This window comes from Heptranchias perlo, chromosome 11, assembly GCF_035084215.1.
Source record: "Heptranchias perlo isolate sHepPer1 chromosome 11, sHepPer1.hap1, whole genome shotgun sequence".
Taxonomy (NCBI): domain Eukaryota; kingdom Metazoa; phylum Chordata; class Chondrichthyes; order Hexanchiformes; family Hexanchidae; genus Heptranchias; species Heptranchias perlo.
Window position 1 is genome coordinate 76,299,067 of NC_090335.1, and position 18,836 is coordinate 76,317,902.

The window sequence follows — 18,836 nt, forward strand, 5'->3', positions numbered from 1 at the left end:
AAAACTTGTTACGTTTTGTATTTCAGACCATTGCGCTCTTGAACTTATACCGTAACCCTCAAAACTGTACCCAGACAGCAGACGGTTTCCACTGTAAGTTAACAAACGCCTTTGCAGGTTGTTGCGTTGTATTTACAGTCAGGAGGATGTGTGTTTTGTCATCCTATTCAGTACTTTGTAATAATATAGTTTGAGCAAAGTCCAGTATATGTGTGAACTTGCAAATTTCTCAACCAGCTGTCTGAGAGTAAGGATGAACTGGGGGAGGGTGTGTTGGTAGTTGGCAAAGATTGGAGCAGAAGATTCAAGACGTGGAATAGCAATTTAATGACTAGAGGAAAACCCTTCCAGGTTGGGGGTCTGGTGTTTTGACTAAGCTTGATCCAGGGGCTAGAATGTTGCACCAGGTGTCTTCGGATTGTGGTGCTGTCTGAGCCTTGGACCGGGGGTCAGAACAGAGTCCAACGTAGAAGTGGTCCAGTTATTGACCTGAAAGCTTTCTGTTCTGAGGTTACCTATGGTAGGGAGCAGGAAGCTCAGTTGCAGTGATGAGTTGGGAATTTTTTTCTTGAATTGAAGCAGTTTTTGGGGGAGGGCAGAGTGAAGGTTGAACAGTTATGCGGGGAAGGGGGTTCAACAATCTTAGTTCTGTAATGAATGAGTAATATAAAGATGGGAAGCTCTCTTCTGCTGGTTGTGGTCTGCAACACTAACTACATAAAATGGCCTGGTGTAAAATGTTCAGTAGTAAAGGTAGATGGTAGAGCTGGGGTTCCCCTGAAAAAGTATGTAGTTTTTTTTAAAAAATCATTTCATCTATATTTTATAATTTGTCAGATGTATCTCACATGGGTTATACGCTGTTAGTTTGGCAGCACACATCTGATACTTTCCCAAAAGCCATGGTCCATTTTCCCAATGTAAATATGAAAACTGAAAAAATTGTTTGGTTTATGTTTTCTTGTGTTAAGTGTGCAGCTTGGCTGTGTTCAACTGTAGGACAAACATTGTGGGGTTTAGGAAATCTAAGGATGAGACTTATAAACTGCAGAACCCTTAGCTGAGAGTAGATAACTTTAGACTCTTACTGATCAAAGCTTACGGTAGAACAACAATTAGTCCCTAGTGTTTAATGTATGTGAGGCACAATAGAATTAGTTGTGCTCACCGATCTCTTGCTATTGTTGGTGTTTCATGGAAACATTGGGAGATCATTGCTCCCTTGGGAGGTTTACTGACCCTGTAACAGGTTAGTGGTACACCATTCCCTTTCGAGCTTCATGCATGATGCCACATGAATCGTCCCATCCAATTTAAACCGTGCCCTGCTGCATAATTAGGAGATGGTGCCAGTGGCTTGCAGTTTGGCAGATTGTTCCCCAAAGGGCAGGTCTTTGTGATGGCTGTGCCAAGTTCACATGGAGCCAGAGTTGGGTGTCCCTTTTTGTGCATGTGTAAGAATGAGCTAATTGCGTGCTGCCACTGGACAGAAATTCAAGGATGAGTTAAATTAATTGGACCTTGTGCACACGTGCAAATGGTGATTTAAGTGGTTGTGCACTGGTTCACTTGGAGTCAGACTCGGTCCTTCCAGAGCTCGGACAAAGATTTAGCTGTAAATACATCTGAGCGATCCTGGTTCAGTGTTTCTGGCACATACAGCTCTGGGTTTAGGACTTCTTTCTGAAAAGCTGTTCTGGGCCACTGAGAAAAGGCCCGGCCTCAGTGTCTGTGGTCTTGGCTTACCAGCTGCTCTCCTTGGACAAGTAGGTCACATAGCACAGTTGTCAGTGATTTCGGGGTGGAGGGGAAAAACCACTTGATCCGCATCCTTTTCAGTTGGGAAGCTTTTCAAGGGCTGTTTACCACAGGGCCCCTCTTACAAGTCTCTAGTCAGGACAGAGGCTGGGATATAGTGCAAACGCCTCAGTGACCCAAGAGCCAGGGCTGCTTTGTAGTTTTTCCAGTAGGAGGGGTTTGTGCCCAAAGGGAAGCTCAGATTAGGGCTGCCGCTACCAATGGTCTGTTGGCGTATCAGTCTTTTCCCTTCCCCCTCCCCCCCTCCCCCACCTCTAAACTTCATATAATGAAAAACATTTCTCTGTATTAACAAACACCCCAACCTTCAAACTGTTCTGGATCTAGAATAGTGACTAACATGTAAGAGAAAGATTTACCTTAACCAAAATCAGTTCCAGGGGAAATGTAAAATGAAAGCTACTGGTCTCTGTTATGAAACTTCTGCAAGGAAAAGTGAGCTTGTGAAAGGGCCATGGTTGTACCCCGAGGGAAAATAGTTTCCTATTTGCCAGCACAAGACTCCCAGCCTGTCCAATGCTCCGCCAACCCTGGTTTGAGGGTTTGTTTGGTGCTAAATCCCACGGAGTGGTATGATATGCATTTTGCAGCCACAATTCCCCAGGTCGTAGCCTTGATCTTGGCTTGAGCTGGGGAAAGACACCATGTAGCAGCCAGCCTATTCCACTCAGAGAGAGGATCGGTCACTCCTGGCTGCTCGTATCTAGGATGGTCGGTTTGATTGAGGTTTCGATCAGGTTAGCTGCCCACCCTGTCTGCCAAGGACTGATCTAAGAACTAGGAGGCAAACAATAACTAAACTGGCCTGCCCTTACCTTGGATCCACGTGGAGCGTGAAATCTAATGATAGCAGACAGGATGTGATTTATAACCAATTAATACAGAAGCTGCAGTGTCCTCGATTGACCAAGTCCATTTCCGGTTGACTTTTATTAATTGGGTGGGTGATGTCCCATTGCATCATAACGGTGCACAATATAACACAAACTGGTCTTGTGTGGTAGGCTTCTATTGTGTGTTTCCATTGTCTTTATATCACTTTGGTGTAAGTTCTTTGATTCAGAAACCTTAGTGTGTTTGTGTCATTACCTGTCCCCATACTGACGTTTGTAACAGGAGGCTGGAGAGTCTCAAACGTTCAGCACTGCCTGCTCACACACGCAAGGCCATTGCTCAGAGATGGATTGAATTGGGCTGTGGTTCAGTTTTTTACCTGATCTTACATGAGAGCAGGAAAGAATTTGTGACCGACATTAAACAACAATAGGTTGTCACGTATACCTGCAGTATTGGTTAACCTAGTGATGTTTCAAATATTGTCCCCACATAAATCTGAATATTGACACGCACTGTCCCACTCTCCCCACATAAACCTGAACACTGACACATACTGTCCCACTCTCCCCACATTGACACATACTGTCCCACTCTCCCCACATAAACCTGAACACTGACATGTACTGTCCCACCTACGACCTGTACCACCTAGAAGGACAAGGACAGCAGGCACATGAGACAACACCACCTGCACATTCCCCTCCAACTCACACACCATCCCGACTTGGAAATATATCGCCATTCCTTCATCGTTGCTGGGTCAAAATCCTGGAACTCCCTACTTAACAGCACTGTGGGAGAACCTTCACCACACGGACTGCAGTGGTTCAAGAAGGCGGCTCACCACCACATTCTCGAGGGCAATTAGGGATGGGCAATAAATGCCGGCCTTGCCAGCGATGCCCACATCCCATGAATGAATTTTAAAAAACCTCCCCACATAAACCTGAATAGATTTGTTTGGGCTCCGCAATTACAACAGGGATTTCAAACCAAAGCAACTCCTGTATCTTGGCAACTGGCTGGAGATAATGTGGAATTGAGAATCTCACACTGGAGTGCCATGTAATCCTGGCATTTGCTTGCCCTTTGAAGAATTTGATACTGAATGGACATTTTTGAATGTCCTGAGTTGTAAAATTAATTGGTGTGTAAACAGTAAATGTGATATGAAGAAGTGAGCTGTGCTGCTTGTTGGGGCTACAAGCCAGCCAGAAGCGAGCACCCTAAATAAAATAATAAGTGCCTGTTACAAGAGCTGTAATAATCTGCTCAGCTGAAACTGGAAATGTACGTGGGTGCAAAATGGGTCTTTAAACACCGAGATTTTTTAATATTCACACTGGGATGAGGATTCAGTATCTGAAGTGAAGAAGTGTATTTAATGAGTTTATTTGTGTTTGGTTTGATTTGTATAAGGTCAATCGGATACTGCAGCTTCCTTTAAGATCTCGGGTTTGGCGTTAACTGCAACTGTCTGAAGCTTGTTCATTGTGTCTCATATTAGGTGCTGTTGGTGATGTTGAAATGCAGGAACATTATGATGAGTTCTTTGAGGTAAGTGACTCGAGCTTTCTTGCCCTGTGTATAGCGAACGATGGAGGGAGGGGTTTATATGGTGAACATATGCTGGGTAGATGGTGTAGAGTGGATGCCTGCCTTTCCTGCAGTGATCCAATCAGCTTCATTTCCATCCATCAGTCTGGGTGCGTGTCTTTGCCGCAGCCGGGATCTTGAGATATAATCTTTTGGGCCCTGGCATTTTCGTAGAATCATAGAAAAGTTACAGCAGAAGGAGGCCATTCGGCCCGTCAAGTCCGCGCCGGCCCTATGCAAGAGCAATCCAGCTCCCACCCCCCTGCCCTGCAAATTTTTTCCGTTCAAGTACTTATCCAGATCCCTTTTGAAGGCCATGATTGAATCTGCCTCCACCACCCCCTCGGGCAGGGCATTCCAGATTCTAACCACTCGCTGTGTAAAAAAGTTTTTCCTCATGACACCTTTGGTTCTTTTGCCGATCACCTTAAATTTATGACCTCTGATTCTTGACCCTTCCGCCAATGGGAACAGTTTCTCTCTATCTACTCTGTCCAGACCCTTCATGATTTTGAATACCTCTATCAAATCTCCTCTCAATGTTCTCTGTTCCAAGGAGAACACCCCCAGCTTCTCTAGTCTATCCACGTAACTAAAGTCCCTCATCCCTGGAAACATTCTAGTAAATCTTTTCTGCACTCTCTCTAAGGCCTTCACTTCTTTCCTAAAGTGCGGTGCCCAGAACTGGACACAATACTCCAGTTGTGGCCGAACCAGTGTTTTATAAAGGTTCATCATGACTTCCTTGCTTTTGTACTCTTTGCCTCTATTTATAAAGTCCAGGATCCTGTAAGCTTTTTTAACCCCTTTCTCAACCTGCCCTACCACTTTCAATGATTTGTGGACATATACCCCTAGATCTCTCTGTTCCTTTACCCCTTTTAGAATAGTGCCCTCTAGTTTATATTGCCTCTCCTCGTTCTTCCTACCAAAATGTATCACTTCGTATTTTTCTGCATTAAATTTCATCTGTCATGTGTCTGCCCATGCCACCAGCCTGTCTATATCCTCTTGAAGTCTGTCGCTATCCTCCTCACTGTTCACTACACTTCCAAGTTTTGTGTCATCTGCAAATTTTGAAATTGTGCCCTGTACGTCCAAGTCCAAGTCATTAATATATATCAAGAAAAGCAATGGTCCTAGTACCAATCCCTTGGGAAAACCACTGTACACCTCCCTCCAGTTCGAAAAACAACCGTTCACCACTGCTCTCTGCTTCATGTTACTTTGCCAGTTTTGTATCCATGCTATTACTGCCCGCTTTATTCCATGGGCTTCGATCTTGATGACGAGCCTATTATGCGGCACTTTATCAAACGCCTTTTGAAAGTCCATATACACCGCATCAACCGCATTGCCCTCATCTACCCTCTCCGTTACCTCATCAAAAATCTCAATCAAATTAATTAAACATGATTTGCCTTTAACAAATCCATACTGATTTTCCCTAATTAATCCACACTTGTCCAAGTGATTGATAATTCTGTCCCGGATTATCATTTCAGAAGATTCCCCACCACTGACTGGCCTGTAGTTGCTGGGTTTATCCTTACATCCTTGTTCAAAAAAGGGTGTAACATTTGGAATTCTCCAGTCCTCTGGCACCATCCCCGTATCTATGGATGTTTGGAAGATTATGGCCAGTACCTCCACAATTTGCACCTTTACTTCCCTCAGCAACCTCGGATGCATCCCATCCGGACCGGGTGACTTATCTACTTTAGTACAGCTAGTCTTTCAAGTACCTCTTCTTTATCAATTTTTAGCCCATCCAGTATCTCAACTATACCTTCCTTTACTGACACTCTGGCAGCATCTTTTTCTTTGCTAAGGACAGATGCAAAGTACTCATTTAGTACCTCGGCCATCCCCTCAGCCTCTATGAGTAGATCTCCTTTATGGTCTCTAATCGGCCCCACCCCTCCTCTTACGACCCGTTTACTGTTTACATGCATGTAGAAGTCTTTTGGATTCCCTTTTATGTTGGCTGCCAGTATATTCTCATACTCTCTCTTTGCCCCTCTTATTTCCTTTTTCACTTCCCCCCTGAACTTTCTGTATTTAGCCTGGTTTTGTCTTTCTTTAGCCTAGAACGTTTATTTTAAATTTTCCTTTTATCCAGCACCAGATTGCTCATCTCACTCAACCCCTTCAGGGTTCACCCCCTCTGCGACATCATCTTTAGTAAAGACCGATGCAAAGTAATGAGAGGTGATCTCTTTGAAACAGACAAGATTCTGAGGGGCCTTGACAGGGTAGATGCTGAGAAGTTGTTTCCCTTGGTTGGAGAGTCTAGAACTAGGGGGCATAGTCTCAGGATAAGGGGTCGGCCATTTAAGACTGAGATGAGGAGGCATTTCTTCACTCAGAGGGTTGTGAATATTTGGAAATCTCTACCCCAAAGGGCTGTGGATGCTCAGTCATTGAATATATTCAAGGCTGAGATAGATAGATTTTTGGACTCTATGGGAAATCACGGGACACGGGGATCGTGCAGGAAAGTGGAGTTGAGGTCGAAGATCAGTCATGATCTGATTGAGTGGCGGAGCAGGCTCGAGGGGCTGTATGCCCTAGCCTTCCTATTTCTTATGTTCTTGCTTCCACACGAGTCAATAGTCCTAATCACATTCACCAGCCCTGTTCCAATATCACCTTCAACTTTTCCTTCTTCCACCTATCCAATCTAATCTTCAATGCTGACACAGTTTCTGCCTCAACCACTGACCCTGGAAGTGAATTCCACAACCTCACAATTCTCTGTAAAGATGTTTCTCCTTCCATCTGTTCTGAATCTCTTACGTTTAATCTTTTATCTATGGCCCGTCGTTCTAGATCCCTCGACTACTGGAAACAGTCTGCTTCTATCCATCCCAACCCGTTTCATCATCTTAAACTTTTCTATCATATCACCCAGTAACCTGTGATCTAACGAAAAGCTTCAACTTTTCAGGTCTTTGGTATTTGTATTTCCTCCCACCAGGCAGCATCCTAGTGAATCTGTGCTGTCCCTCTCCAAAACCTCAATATCCTTCCTACCGTGTGGAGCCCAATACAGCACAATTTAAATCTTATGGTCTTATACAGGCTCATAATTACCTCTTGGCATTTATATTCTTTACCTCTTGAGATAAAACCTAGAATTACATCAGCTTTTTTTTAGGCCTAATTAACCTGAGATGCTACCGTTAATGTCCTGTGAACCAGTACCCCCAAATCCCTCTCTGTGCACCGAGCTTGTATGTATTATATTCAACTTCCCCGGGATTAGAAACATAGAAAATAGGAGCAGGAGTAGGCCATTCGGCTCCGCTATTCAGTATGATCGTGGCTGATCCTCTATCTCAATACCATATTCCCATTCTCTCCTCATACCCCTTGATGTGTCTAGAAATCTATCTAGCTCCTTCTTAAATATGTTCAGTGACATGGCCTCCACAGCCTTCTGTAGTAGAGAATTCCACAGGTTCACCACCCTCTGAGTGAAGAAATTTCTCCTCATCTCAGTCCTAAATGTCCTACCCCGTATCCTGAGACTGTGACCCCTCGTTCTGGACCCCCCCCCCCCAGCCAGGGGAAACATCCTCCCTACATCCGGTCTGTTTAGCCCTGTCAGAATTTTAAATGTTTCAATGAGATCCCCTCATTCTTCTAAACTCGAGTGAATACAGGCCGAGTCGACCCAATCTCTCCTCGTACGACAGTCCTGCCATCCCAGGAATCAGTCTGGTGAACCTTCGCTGCATAAGGATTCTGAGATGTATTCTGTCGGGCCCTGGCGGTTTGTCTTCCTTTAGCCTAGAACATTTATTTTAAATTTTCCTTTTATCCAGCATCAGATCTGTCATCTCACTCGATCCTTCAGGGTTCACCCCCTCTGTGACATCTTTTCTGGTAAAGACTGATGCAAACTTATTAAAGTACTTTGCCATTTTTTGATCGTCATCTATAAATTGACAATCCTCTCAGGGTCACGCCTCACTTTAAAGATTCTCTTTTTAACTGATATAGTTGTAAAATACTTTACTGTTCCTTTTTGTTATTTGACTTTTGTTTTATCATACTCCACCTTAGCTTTCCTCATCCTGCTCTTAACCTCTTAATTTTCACATATTGTCTTTGTTTTTTCATATTATTCTCCTAGTTCTTACAGGTCCTGTCCAATTTTAAGTGGTTTTTAACCTCTTCCTAAAACTACTAGAAATTTCCTTCATTTTTAAATGCAATATATATTCTGTACCTTTGCAAACTTTTTCAAAAACATCCCACTGTTGCTGTATAGTCCTCTGTGACAATTTCTCCTCCTACCTCCTCAGATAGCTTACTCCTCATCTCTCTAATCTACCCTAGTCCATTCTGGTGTTCTAGTTTTTGTACTGACTTTTTCCCTTTCTTAGATCTTAAACTATATCATATTGTGGTTATGACTGTACTCCCCAGGTGCTCATCCACATTTAGTTTGTCGACCTGATCTATCTCATTGCTCGTAACCAGACCCAACATCACCTCCTCCCCTGTAGACGGACTAATGCACTGCTCCAGAAAGGAGTCCCATACATGCTACAGGAATCCCATTCCCCTTTCCCCATTTAATCTCTCTCTGTCCCAATCAGTAAGTGGATAATTCAATCTCCCAGTACAATTTTGTTTCCCCACACATGTCTCTAATCTGACTGTAGATTTCCTCTTCCATTTCCTTCCCACAATTAGGAGGTCTGTAATACACCCTGACTAATGGAACAAGCCCTTTTTATCCTTGAGCTCCAACCATACTGACTCTGTGTCCATTCCCTGTCTACATTACCTGCCCTACACCAAGTATTCCCTCTTTAACCAATGTTGCCCTCCACCTCCTTTTTTATCTTTCTATCCTTCCTAAATATATAATATCCCAACACTTTTATTTTCTATTCTTGTAGCCAGGTTTCTGTTGATGTTAATCTGTAAAATAATTACTTCTAGTTCTCCCAGTTTATTTCCCACATTCTGCATTTTAATCTTTCCTGGGGTTTTTTTGTCAAAGCTCCCCCAGCTTTGTCTTTTCCCTGTATATGGCTTGTCCATTTGATTTTATTCCCCTACTCCACATCTCTCTTGGTCAATTAGTTTCTGCATGAATATTATCTCCATCTATTTCTCACTTCACTTAGCTGATCCTGGCTAGTTTTATTTTCGGAATTGTAGATGCTGAGTACCAGTTAAAGGGAGTACTGTGCTATATTTTGGATGCTGCATTTTGGTTCCATTTTAGCTTTGGTTAACTGGAAAGGAGACCACTGTGTATATTACCTGTGGAGAGGAGGTCACTGTGTATAGTAACCGGAAAGCTGTGGCGCAGGTTACTGTATATATACACACACTGTATACGTGTCTGCTTTGTGGTGCCCTGGGATGTGCTACAGTTCCTTCATCGATCAGTTTGAACATTGCATTCTGGTGCATCTTTGTGTTGTATGTATTGGTTAGATAATTGAGCCGCAGTGTGTGCTTGTCATCAATTTCTTTCCTTCTCCCCCTTCCCCACAATCGGCACTATGTACCTGGTTGGTTCACCAACTAGTATAGTGAGGAGCTTAGACAGCACACCTGCCCCAATGTTGAAGGGTGTAACTGCCATGTTGTCCTTTATCTACAGGAGGTCTTCACAGAAATGGAGGAAAAATATGGTGAAATTGAAGAGATGAATGTCTGCGACAATCTGGGTGATCACCTGGTTGGAAATGTCTATGTAAAGGTAAGAATTTGTAGACTTTTAAACGCCCCCCCCCTCCACATTCTCCCTGGTTCCAGAAATGAAGGTGTGTGCATTGAGGTGTCCTGTAGAACTTGGAGCTTTGGGCCTGAGGCTGGGACTCTGAGCTCTGGCTGGCTGTTTGTGCTCAGTTGTTGCTTTGGGAGTGAGGTTTTTTGGCTGTGTTTGTCTTTTTATTGAGGTGGGGCACAAAGAGCATGTTTCATAATACTGTGGTAGGTGTCACGTTTGGGGTCAGCACTGGCCGAGTGTACCTGGGCCCAGGGGGCTGCAATGAGCCCTGTTCACTGGCCGAGTGTACCTGGGCCCGGGGGTCTGCAATGAGCCCTGTTCACTGGCCGAGTGTACCTGGGCCCGGGGGTCTGCAATGAGCCCTGTTCACTGGCCGAGTGTACCTGGGCCCAGGGGGCTGCAATGAGCCCTGTTCACTGGCCGAGTGTACCTGGGCCCGGGGGTCTGCAATGAGCCCTGTTCACTGGCCGAGTGTACCTGGGCCTGGGGGTCTGCAATGAGCCCTGTTCACTGGCCGAGTGTACCTGGGCCCGGGGGGCTGCAATGAGCCCTGTTCACTGGCCGAGTGTACCTGGGCCCAGGGGTCAGCAATGAGCCCTGTTCACTGGCCGAGTGTACCTGGGTGTAGCAATCCTTGTTTGTGTTCACTCTTGACTCTCCTGTTCTCCTGTTTCAGTTTCGTCATGAGGAAGATGCAGAAAAGGCTGTGAATGACCTGAACAATCGCTGGTTCAATGGACAGCCAATCCATGCGGAGCTCTCGCCAGTGACTGACTTCAGAGAAGCCTGCTGCAGGCAGTATGAAATGGGGTGAGTGTTCACCAGTCACTGAGCTGCTGCCTTTAGCCTGCAAAAAGGTTCAAAAATAAATCAAAAGAAACAAAAGCGTGGCCCAAATAATGGAGTACAGTGAAGCCTGTTTCAGTAAGTAAATGCCAATGTGAAAACCCTTTCATAGATCTGCCAGTGACTTCCAGATCATTTAACTGAATAGTCCCAGTCTTCCTGACTCCTCGATCTCTTCAGGCTCCCACACCGATGTGGCCTTGTGAGGTATCGATTTCTCTCGCCCCTCTGCCTGTCACCCACTGATCACCAGTGGGACATTGCAGCTGAGATTCAATTGGGGCTGCAATTTGCCTCAGTGACAACCCCTCTGTGAGGTTCGGGGGGTTAGGGTGGCAGGCAGCAGGAGCAGCACTAAAATGAGTCCTGGTCACATTCTGGTGAATCTGCACTGCGCTCCTTTCAAGGCCATTATATCCTTCCTAAGATGTGGTGCCCAGAACTGTACACAGCACTCCAGATGTGGTCTAACCAGGGCTTTGTATAGCTGTAGTAAAACTTCCTCCCCTTTATATTCTAGCCCTCTAGTTATAAAGGCTAACATTTTGTTAGCCTTTTTAATTATTTTTTGTACATAGAATCTTACAGCACAGGATGCCGCCATTCGGCCCGTCGTGCCTGAGCTGGCTCCGGCTCTTTGAAACAGCTGTCCAATTTAGCCCCACACCCCAACTTTTTCCCCATAACCGTGCAAATTAGTCCTCGTCAAGTACTTGTCCAATTGCCTTTTGAAAGTTCCTATGGAATCTGCTTCCACCACCTTTTCAGGTAGTGTGTTCTAGATCTCAAGAATCTCTGGAAGACATGGTCTTCATTTGCCCCCAAGTTCTTTTGCCAATTATTTTAAATCTGTGACCCCTGGTTACTGACCCACGTGCCAGTGGAAACAGTTTCTCCCTATTTGCTCTATCAAAACCCCTCATTATTTCGAATATCTCTTAGGTCTCCCCTTAACCCTCTCTGCTCCAAAGAGAACAACCCCAGCTTCTCCAGTCTCTCCACATAACTGAAGTCCCTCATCCCAGTACCCTCTGCAAGGCCTTGACATCCTTCCTAAAGTGTGGTGCCCAGAATTGTACTCCAGCTGAGGCCTAACCAGTGATTTGTAAAGGTTTAGCATGACTTCCTTGCTTTTGTATTCAGTGCCCCTATTTACAAAGCCAAGTATCCCATATGCTTTCTTAGCCACCTTATCAACTTGCCCTGCCATCTTCAAAGATTTGTGACTATGTATCCCCAGGTCCCTCTGCTCTTATGCTCTGAAGCGCTTTGGGACATCCTGAGAATGTAGAAGGTTCGTTCCTTGTGTGTTTTTTTGAAAACCACTTGTAATTATTTTAAAATAATAATTTGCCTCCAGTATGTCACATTTAGCAATGCTGCTATTGCACAGAAATGTATGAACCTTGTAAAATCAAAAAGTGCTTTGGAAGGGAGTCCGATTGTATCTGGTCCATGCCGCTGCACAGTCGTTGCTTTCCTGCTGAAGTTCCACCATCTCTACACCGGGTGGCAGTGTGAAGTGAAAAGTAGACATACCTGCATTTGTATTGGGCCTTTTCACCAACTCTTGTACCAGCTCTAACCCTGCCACTTGACAGCAAATTGTTCGAATGTCGTCATTCTACGCCCACAAAGAGGGAGATGAAAGGCTGTTCGTGAGAATTGTTGCAACTGTCATAAAATCTTGGAATCTTAACAGCACAGAGGAGGCCATTCGCCCCATCATGTCTATGCCGGCTCTTTGAAAGAGCTATACAATTAGTCATAGACTCTTACAGCACAGAAGGAGGCCCTTCAGATCGTTGTACCTGTGCCGGCTCTTTGAAAGAGCTGTCCAATTTAGTCCCACACCCCAGCTTTTTCCCCATAACCCTGCAAATTAGTCCTCTTCAAGTACATGTCCAATTGCCTTTTGAAAGTTCCTATGGAACTTGATTCCACCACCCTTTCAGGGAGTGTGTTCCGGATCTAAACAACCCTCTGTGAAAAAAGTTCTCCTCATTTCCTCTCCGGTTCTTTTGCCAATTATTTTAAATCTGTGACCTCTGATTACCGACCCACTTGTCAAAGGAAACAGCTTTTCCCTACTCTATCAAAACCCCTCATTATTTTGAATATCTCTATTAGGTTTCCCCTTAACTTTCTCTGCTGTAAGGAGAATAATCCCAGCTTCTCCAATCTCTCCACATAACTGAAGTACCTTATCCCTGGTACCATTCTACTAAATCTCCTCTGCACCCTCTCTAAGGCCTTGACATCCATCCTACAGTGTGGTGCCCAGAATTGAACACAATACTCCAGCTGAGGCCTAACTAGTGATTTATAAAGGTTTAGCATAACTTCCTTGCATTTGTACTCTTTGCCTCTGTTGTTAAAGCCATTGATCCCATATGCTTTGTTAACAGCCTTTTCAACTTGTTCTGCCACCTTTGAAGATTATTTTGAACACCTCTATTAGGTTTCCCCTTAACCTTCTCTGTTCTAAGGAGAACAATCCCAGCTTCTCCAATCTCGCCACATAACTGAAGTCCCTCATCCCTGGAAACAGGTTTCTGAGCTTTGTATCATCTGCTACTTTGAAATTGTTCCCTGTATACCCAAGTCCAGATCATTTTTATATATATATATATATATATATCTATCAAAAAGAGCAGTGGTCCCAACACTGACCCCTAATACTGAGCACCACTATACCTCACTTCCTTCCGTCTGAAAAACAACCATTCACCACTACTCTCTCTTTCTGACTCTTAGCAATTTCGTATCCACGCAGCCACTGCCTCTTTAATCCCCTTGTCCTCTGACTCATCCTCCCAGCTGAATAGACAGCATTTGGGCAGGGGGGGTTGTATCTGTGACCCAGAGTGACTTGGTGAATGAATCACGTCCTCAACCCACTGCAGTTTGTAAAAAAAAAAATCTCCTTACTCTTCCCTTCGTTCTTTTGGTGTTGATCTTAAATTTATGCCGTCTGGTTACCAACTCAACAACCAGTGGAAATAGTTTTTCCCAATTTACCTCATCAACGATAACGGAGTTGTTGACTAACCATTGCAATCAATCTCTATCAATTAGTCTACAACAGACCCAGACATGAGGTGAGGAAAACCCCCAGCGGTGGAGAGCTTTGGGAACCATAGGTCCAAATTCACCTGTTCCTCCCAAACCTGTTAGACTTATCACACATGTCTCAAATTACTCATATACTGTATCCAAAATGTTATTTTTTTGAAAGAAATATACCTAATTTGCATTTGAATTAATCAATACCGTCTCCCTGGAGAGCCTGTTCCACGGATTGACCACTCGCTCACTGAAATATTGTTTCCACAGATTTTAAATTTACCTCCCTTCAAGCACAGGTTGTACTGTTCTGGACAAGGTGAAATAGTTTGTCATGGTCGACATTGTCTAGTCCCTTTATAATCCTAAAAACAGCAATTATATCACCTCTCGGCCTTCTCTGTTCCAGTGCGAACATGTCCAGTACACATAATCGCTCCTCATAATCCAATCCCTCCATCTCCTTAATCATTCTGGTTGCTCTCTTCTCGATCCTTGCAATAGCTGCAATTTCCTCCTTGTACTGTGGCGACCAGAACTGTAGACAGTATTCTAAGTGGCAGGATTACCTCTCTATTTCAACTCAATATTGATCTTTTAATACATCCCAACATCTGATTTGCTTTACTCACTTTCACCGAGCATTGTTGTGATAGTTTTCAATTTATTGTCCATCAGGACCCCCACATCGCTCTCATTTTTCGTGCAAATTATTTTCTTTCCATTCAAGTAATGCTCCCTTTCTGAAGCACTTTGCGTTTCTCTATATTGAATTTCATCTGCCACTTGTTTGCCCAATTCCCAAGTATATTCAAATCCTCCTGTAGCTTATCCTGTTCAGCTTTGGAGTCTACAACTTTCATTAGCTTTGTATCGACTGCAGATTTAGCCACTGTGCTTGTGACTCCCAGCTCCAGGTCATTTATAAAAATATGCAACAGAAGAGGTCCCGAAACAGACGCCTGTGGGACCCCACTGGTAACAATCTCCCCAGGCTGGTGACAATCCCTGTACCACCACTCTCTGGATTCTCTCAGTCAACCAATTACGTATCCATTGTAAATTATTTCCACTGATTCCCACTTCCTTTATTTTCAGTACCAGCCGTTGCAGAGGAACTGTTTCAAAGGCCTTACTGAAATCCAAGTACACCACATGCACTGCCATATCCCTGTCAAGCTCCTTTGTCACACCCTCAAAGAAATCAGTAAATTAGATTGGCAAGATCGCCCCTTCATGAGCCCATATTTGACTATCTTTTATGATTTTATTTCCATCAAGATGCTCCATGATTTTATCTTTAAAAGGGTTTCCATAACTTTACCCACAACAGACTTAAAACTTACTGGTCTGTTTTTTTTTAAATACGAGTATCATCTGCCTTTCTCCAGTCTCCAGGAAACGCTCCAGTGTTCAGTGATTTCTGGATGATTGGTGTCAGATTTCCTCCCTTGGTTCCTAAGAATCCTCGGATGCATCTTATCCGGCCCCTAGGATTTATTTACCTTGAGTTTACACAGTTGTTCGGCAACCATACTGGTTGTAATGTGAATCGTGTCACAACTCACTTCTGCAACACCCTCTGATTCCCAGTCCAGATCAGATTAGTTACCTGTCTCCACCTTGATGAAAATTGAGGGTTTCTGGGACTTGATGCGCATTTCCTTTATCAATTCGCTCTTACTGTCTTTAAACTTATTTGTCAGATGCAAACCTCCCTTTTAAAATTTTGTCCTGGCTAACAGCAGCTTGCATTTCTATAGTGCCTTTTACATAAAGCAACGTCCCACGGTGCTTCAGAGGCTTAAGGGAAATGGACATTGAACCAAAAGGACAACCAGAAGCTTGATCAAAGCGGTAGGCTTTAACCAAGGCCGTGATCGAGGCAGAGAGGTTTAGGGAGAGGGGAACCCGGGCGGCTGGAGGCCCCGCTCCCAATAGTGCGGTAAAAGGAGGGGAGGGAGAAGCACAAGAGGTCAGACTCAGAAACGGAATTTGGTGGGGTTTGTAGAGATGGGTAGGGGCGAGATCACAAAAGGATATGAATACAAGAATGAGAACTTCAAATATAAGGCGTTGGGGGACCAGGAGCCAATATAGGGCAGCGAGGACAGGAGTGATGGGTGAGCAGGACCTGGGGCAGGATAGGATACTCTCTAAGGTGCAAACCATCCATGCTTGGTACCTTTTCCATTTTGTCAAACGGTTTATTCTTTGCTTTGTTTTTGCAGAGAGTGCACCCGAGGGGGGTTTTGTAACTTCATGCACCTGAAGCCGATCTCGCGGGAGTTACGCCGTGAGCTGTATGGACGTCGTCGCAAGAGGTCAGTTCCGGGTTTGTCAATGGCTGTGTGTTTGTATAAAACTATCGTTGCCAGCACGAAGAGCCTAGGAATCTTAGCGAAAGCTGCGAGTGCCAGTATAGTGTTGGCTTGTGCATCACAGACCCCATCTTTTATTGAATCAGAGGCTGGTGCGTAGGTTCCAGAGCTAATTCGCCCAACGGTAAAATACAAGGGGCTTTTCCCTCTGGTACAATAGGAGCCGGTTTAAGCACTTTGGATTTTCAGCCTTTTGTCATCCGATTACGTCAGGATAGTGTCTCCTGTTGGCTGGAAACTAGGAACCTAAATCCTATGCACTGGTTTAAAATCTTGTAATCTTTTTATCGCACTGTTTTCTCCCCATTTCATCCTACAGCTGATCAAGGACTGGGCAACGGATATCGAAGTGTGACTCTCCCCTCCCCGCTTCACTTTGTGCTGTGCCTGAAAATTGCTCTTATGTATTAATTTCCTTTTCCCCCTCGCAATGCGGAATAAATGTGCGGAACGCCTGATGTTTAATTTAACTCTGATAAGAACCCTGCTGTGTTGATATTTATGTACAAATACATAGAAGTTACAACCCAGAAACAGGCCATTCAGCCCAACCAACCAATGTCCTAATCGCATTTACCTGCCCCCCGTTCCCCATTTCCTTCAACCACCTGTCCAACCACTAACTCTAGAAGAGAGTTCTACAGCCTCACAACTCTGCAAAGAAGTTTATCCTGCCCTCTGGCATTTAAACTTGGTACCTCATTCCAGACCCCTCAACCAGTGGAAACAGTCTGCTTCTAACTAACCCGTCCCATGCTTTCATAATTGTAAAGACTTCTATCACATCACCCCGTAATCTGCGCTGTTCTAATGAAAATTATAATAAAAACGTTAATTAATTAAATATATAAAACAAGGTTAGATTGGGATGCCAGAGCAGGCGGTGTGTTGTAATTGCAGCATGTGGGAGTTTGTGGAGACCGGCGAGATCCCGAGCAACCACATCTGCAGTAAGTGTCTGCAACTCGAGGAACTTCGGCTCAGAGTTGTTGAGCTGGAATCCGAGCTGCAGACATTGCAGTGCATCAGGGGGTGGGAGAGTTATCTGGACACTTTGATCCAGGAGGCAGTCACGTCCTTTAGGTGAGGTAGTAATTTAGATTTGGTCTGTGGTCAGTGACAGGAGGATGTGACTGCGAGTCTCTGCAGCCGCGAGCTGGAGTCCCGAAGGCTGTGTTGCCTGCCTGGTGCCAGGGTTAAGGATACCTCCTCACGGCTGGAGAAAAACTTTGAGCACGAGGGGGAGGATCCAGTTGTCATAGTCCACATAGGAACCAACGACAGCGGTAGAACTAGGAATGAGGTTCTGCTGAGGGTGTTTGAGGAGCTAGGGTCTAAATTAATAAGCAGAACCTCAAAGGTGGTAATCTCTGGATTACTACCTGAACCCCACGCAAATTGGCAGAGGGTCAAACAGATCAGAGAGTTAAATGCGTGGCTGAAAGAGTGGTGTGGGTTTCGATTCGTAGAGCACTGGCACCAGTACTGGGAAAAGAGGCAGCTGTTCCATTGGGACAGGCTCCACTTAAACCGGGCTGGGACATGTGTCCTGTCGAATCAAATAACTAGGGTGGTAAATAGCCTTTAAGCTAAAAATATGACGGTAGATAAGCAATGGTGAACAATTAAAAGGAATGTTTCACAATTCTCAGCGAATATACATTCCCTTAAGGAATAAAAACCCCTCGGGAAAAGTGATCCAACCGTGGCTGACTAGAGAAGTTAAGGATAATATTAGATTAAAAGAAGAGGCTTACAATGTTGCCAAGAAGAGTAGTGAGCCTGAGGATTGGGAGTGTTTTAGAAACCAGCAAAAGATAACCAAAAAATTGATAGAGGGAGAAAATAGAATGAGAGTAAACTATCAAGGAATATGAAAACAGATTGTAAGAGCTTCTACAAGTATGTAAAAAGGAAGAGAGTAGCAAAAGTAAACATGGATCCCTTAGAGGCTGAGACAGGAGAAATTATAAAGGGGAATCAGGAAATGGCAGAGACGTTAAATAAATATTTTTGTATCTGTGTTCACAGTAGAAGACACAAAAAAATACCAGAAATAGGGTCTAATGAGAGTAAGGAACTTAAAGTAGTTAATATTAGTAAAGAAAAAGTACTGGAGAAATTAATGGGACTAAAAGCCGACGAATCCCCTGGACCTGATGGCCTACATCCTAGAGTTCTAAAAGAGGTGGCTGCAGAGATAGTGGATGCATTGGTTGTGATCTTCCAAAATTCCCGAGATTCTAGAACAGTCCCTGTGGATTGGAAGGTAGCAAATGTAACCCCGTTATTCAAGAAAGAGGGAGAGATAAAACAGGGAACTACAGGCCAGTTAGCCTGACATCAGTAGTCGGGAAAATGCTGGAATCCATCATTAAGGAAGTGGTATCGGGGCACTTAGAAAATCATATGACTAGGCAGAGTCAACATGGTTTTATGAAAGGAAAATCATGTTTGACAAATCTACTGGAGTTTTCTGAGGATGTAACTAGCAAGGTAGATAAAGGGGAACTAGTATATTTAGATTTTCA

The 18,836-nt window shown here is 44.2% G+C and overlaps 1 protein-coding gene across 2 annotated transcripts in view; it reads left to right on the forward strand.

The window, feature by feature from the left end:
* u2af1 (U2 small nuclear RNA auxiliary factor 1) overlaps positions 1-18,836 on the forward strand; it is a 45,919-nt gene that overhangs the window by 17,114 nt on the left and 9,969 nt on the right. Inside the window, exons 3-7 of one of the 2 annotated variants that reach the window (XM_067993393.1) lie at positions 27-93; positions 4,163-4,212; positions 9,884-9,982; positions 10,689-10,822; positions 16,156-16,248. In XM_067993393.1, coding sequence (XP_067849494.1) covers positions 27-93; positions 4,163-4,212; positions 9,884-9,982; positions 10,689-10,822; positions 16,156-16,248 — 443 coding nt within the window. The remainder of the gene's footprint in view (positions 1-26; positions 94-4,162; positions 4,213-9,883; positions 9,983-10,688; positions 10,823-16,155; positions 16,249-18,836) is intronic. The other variant, XM_067993394.1, reaches the window with a different exon arrangement.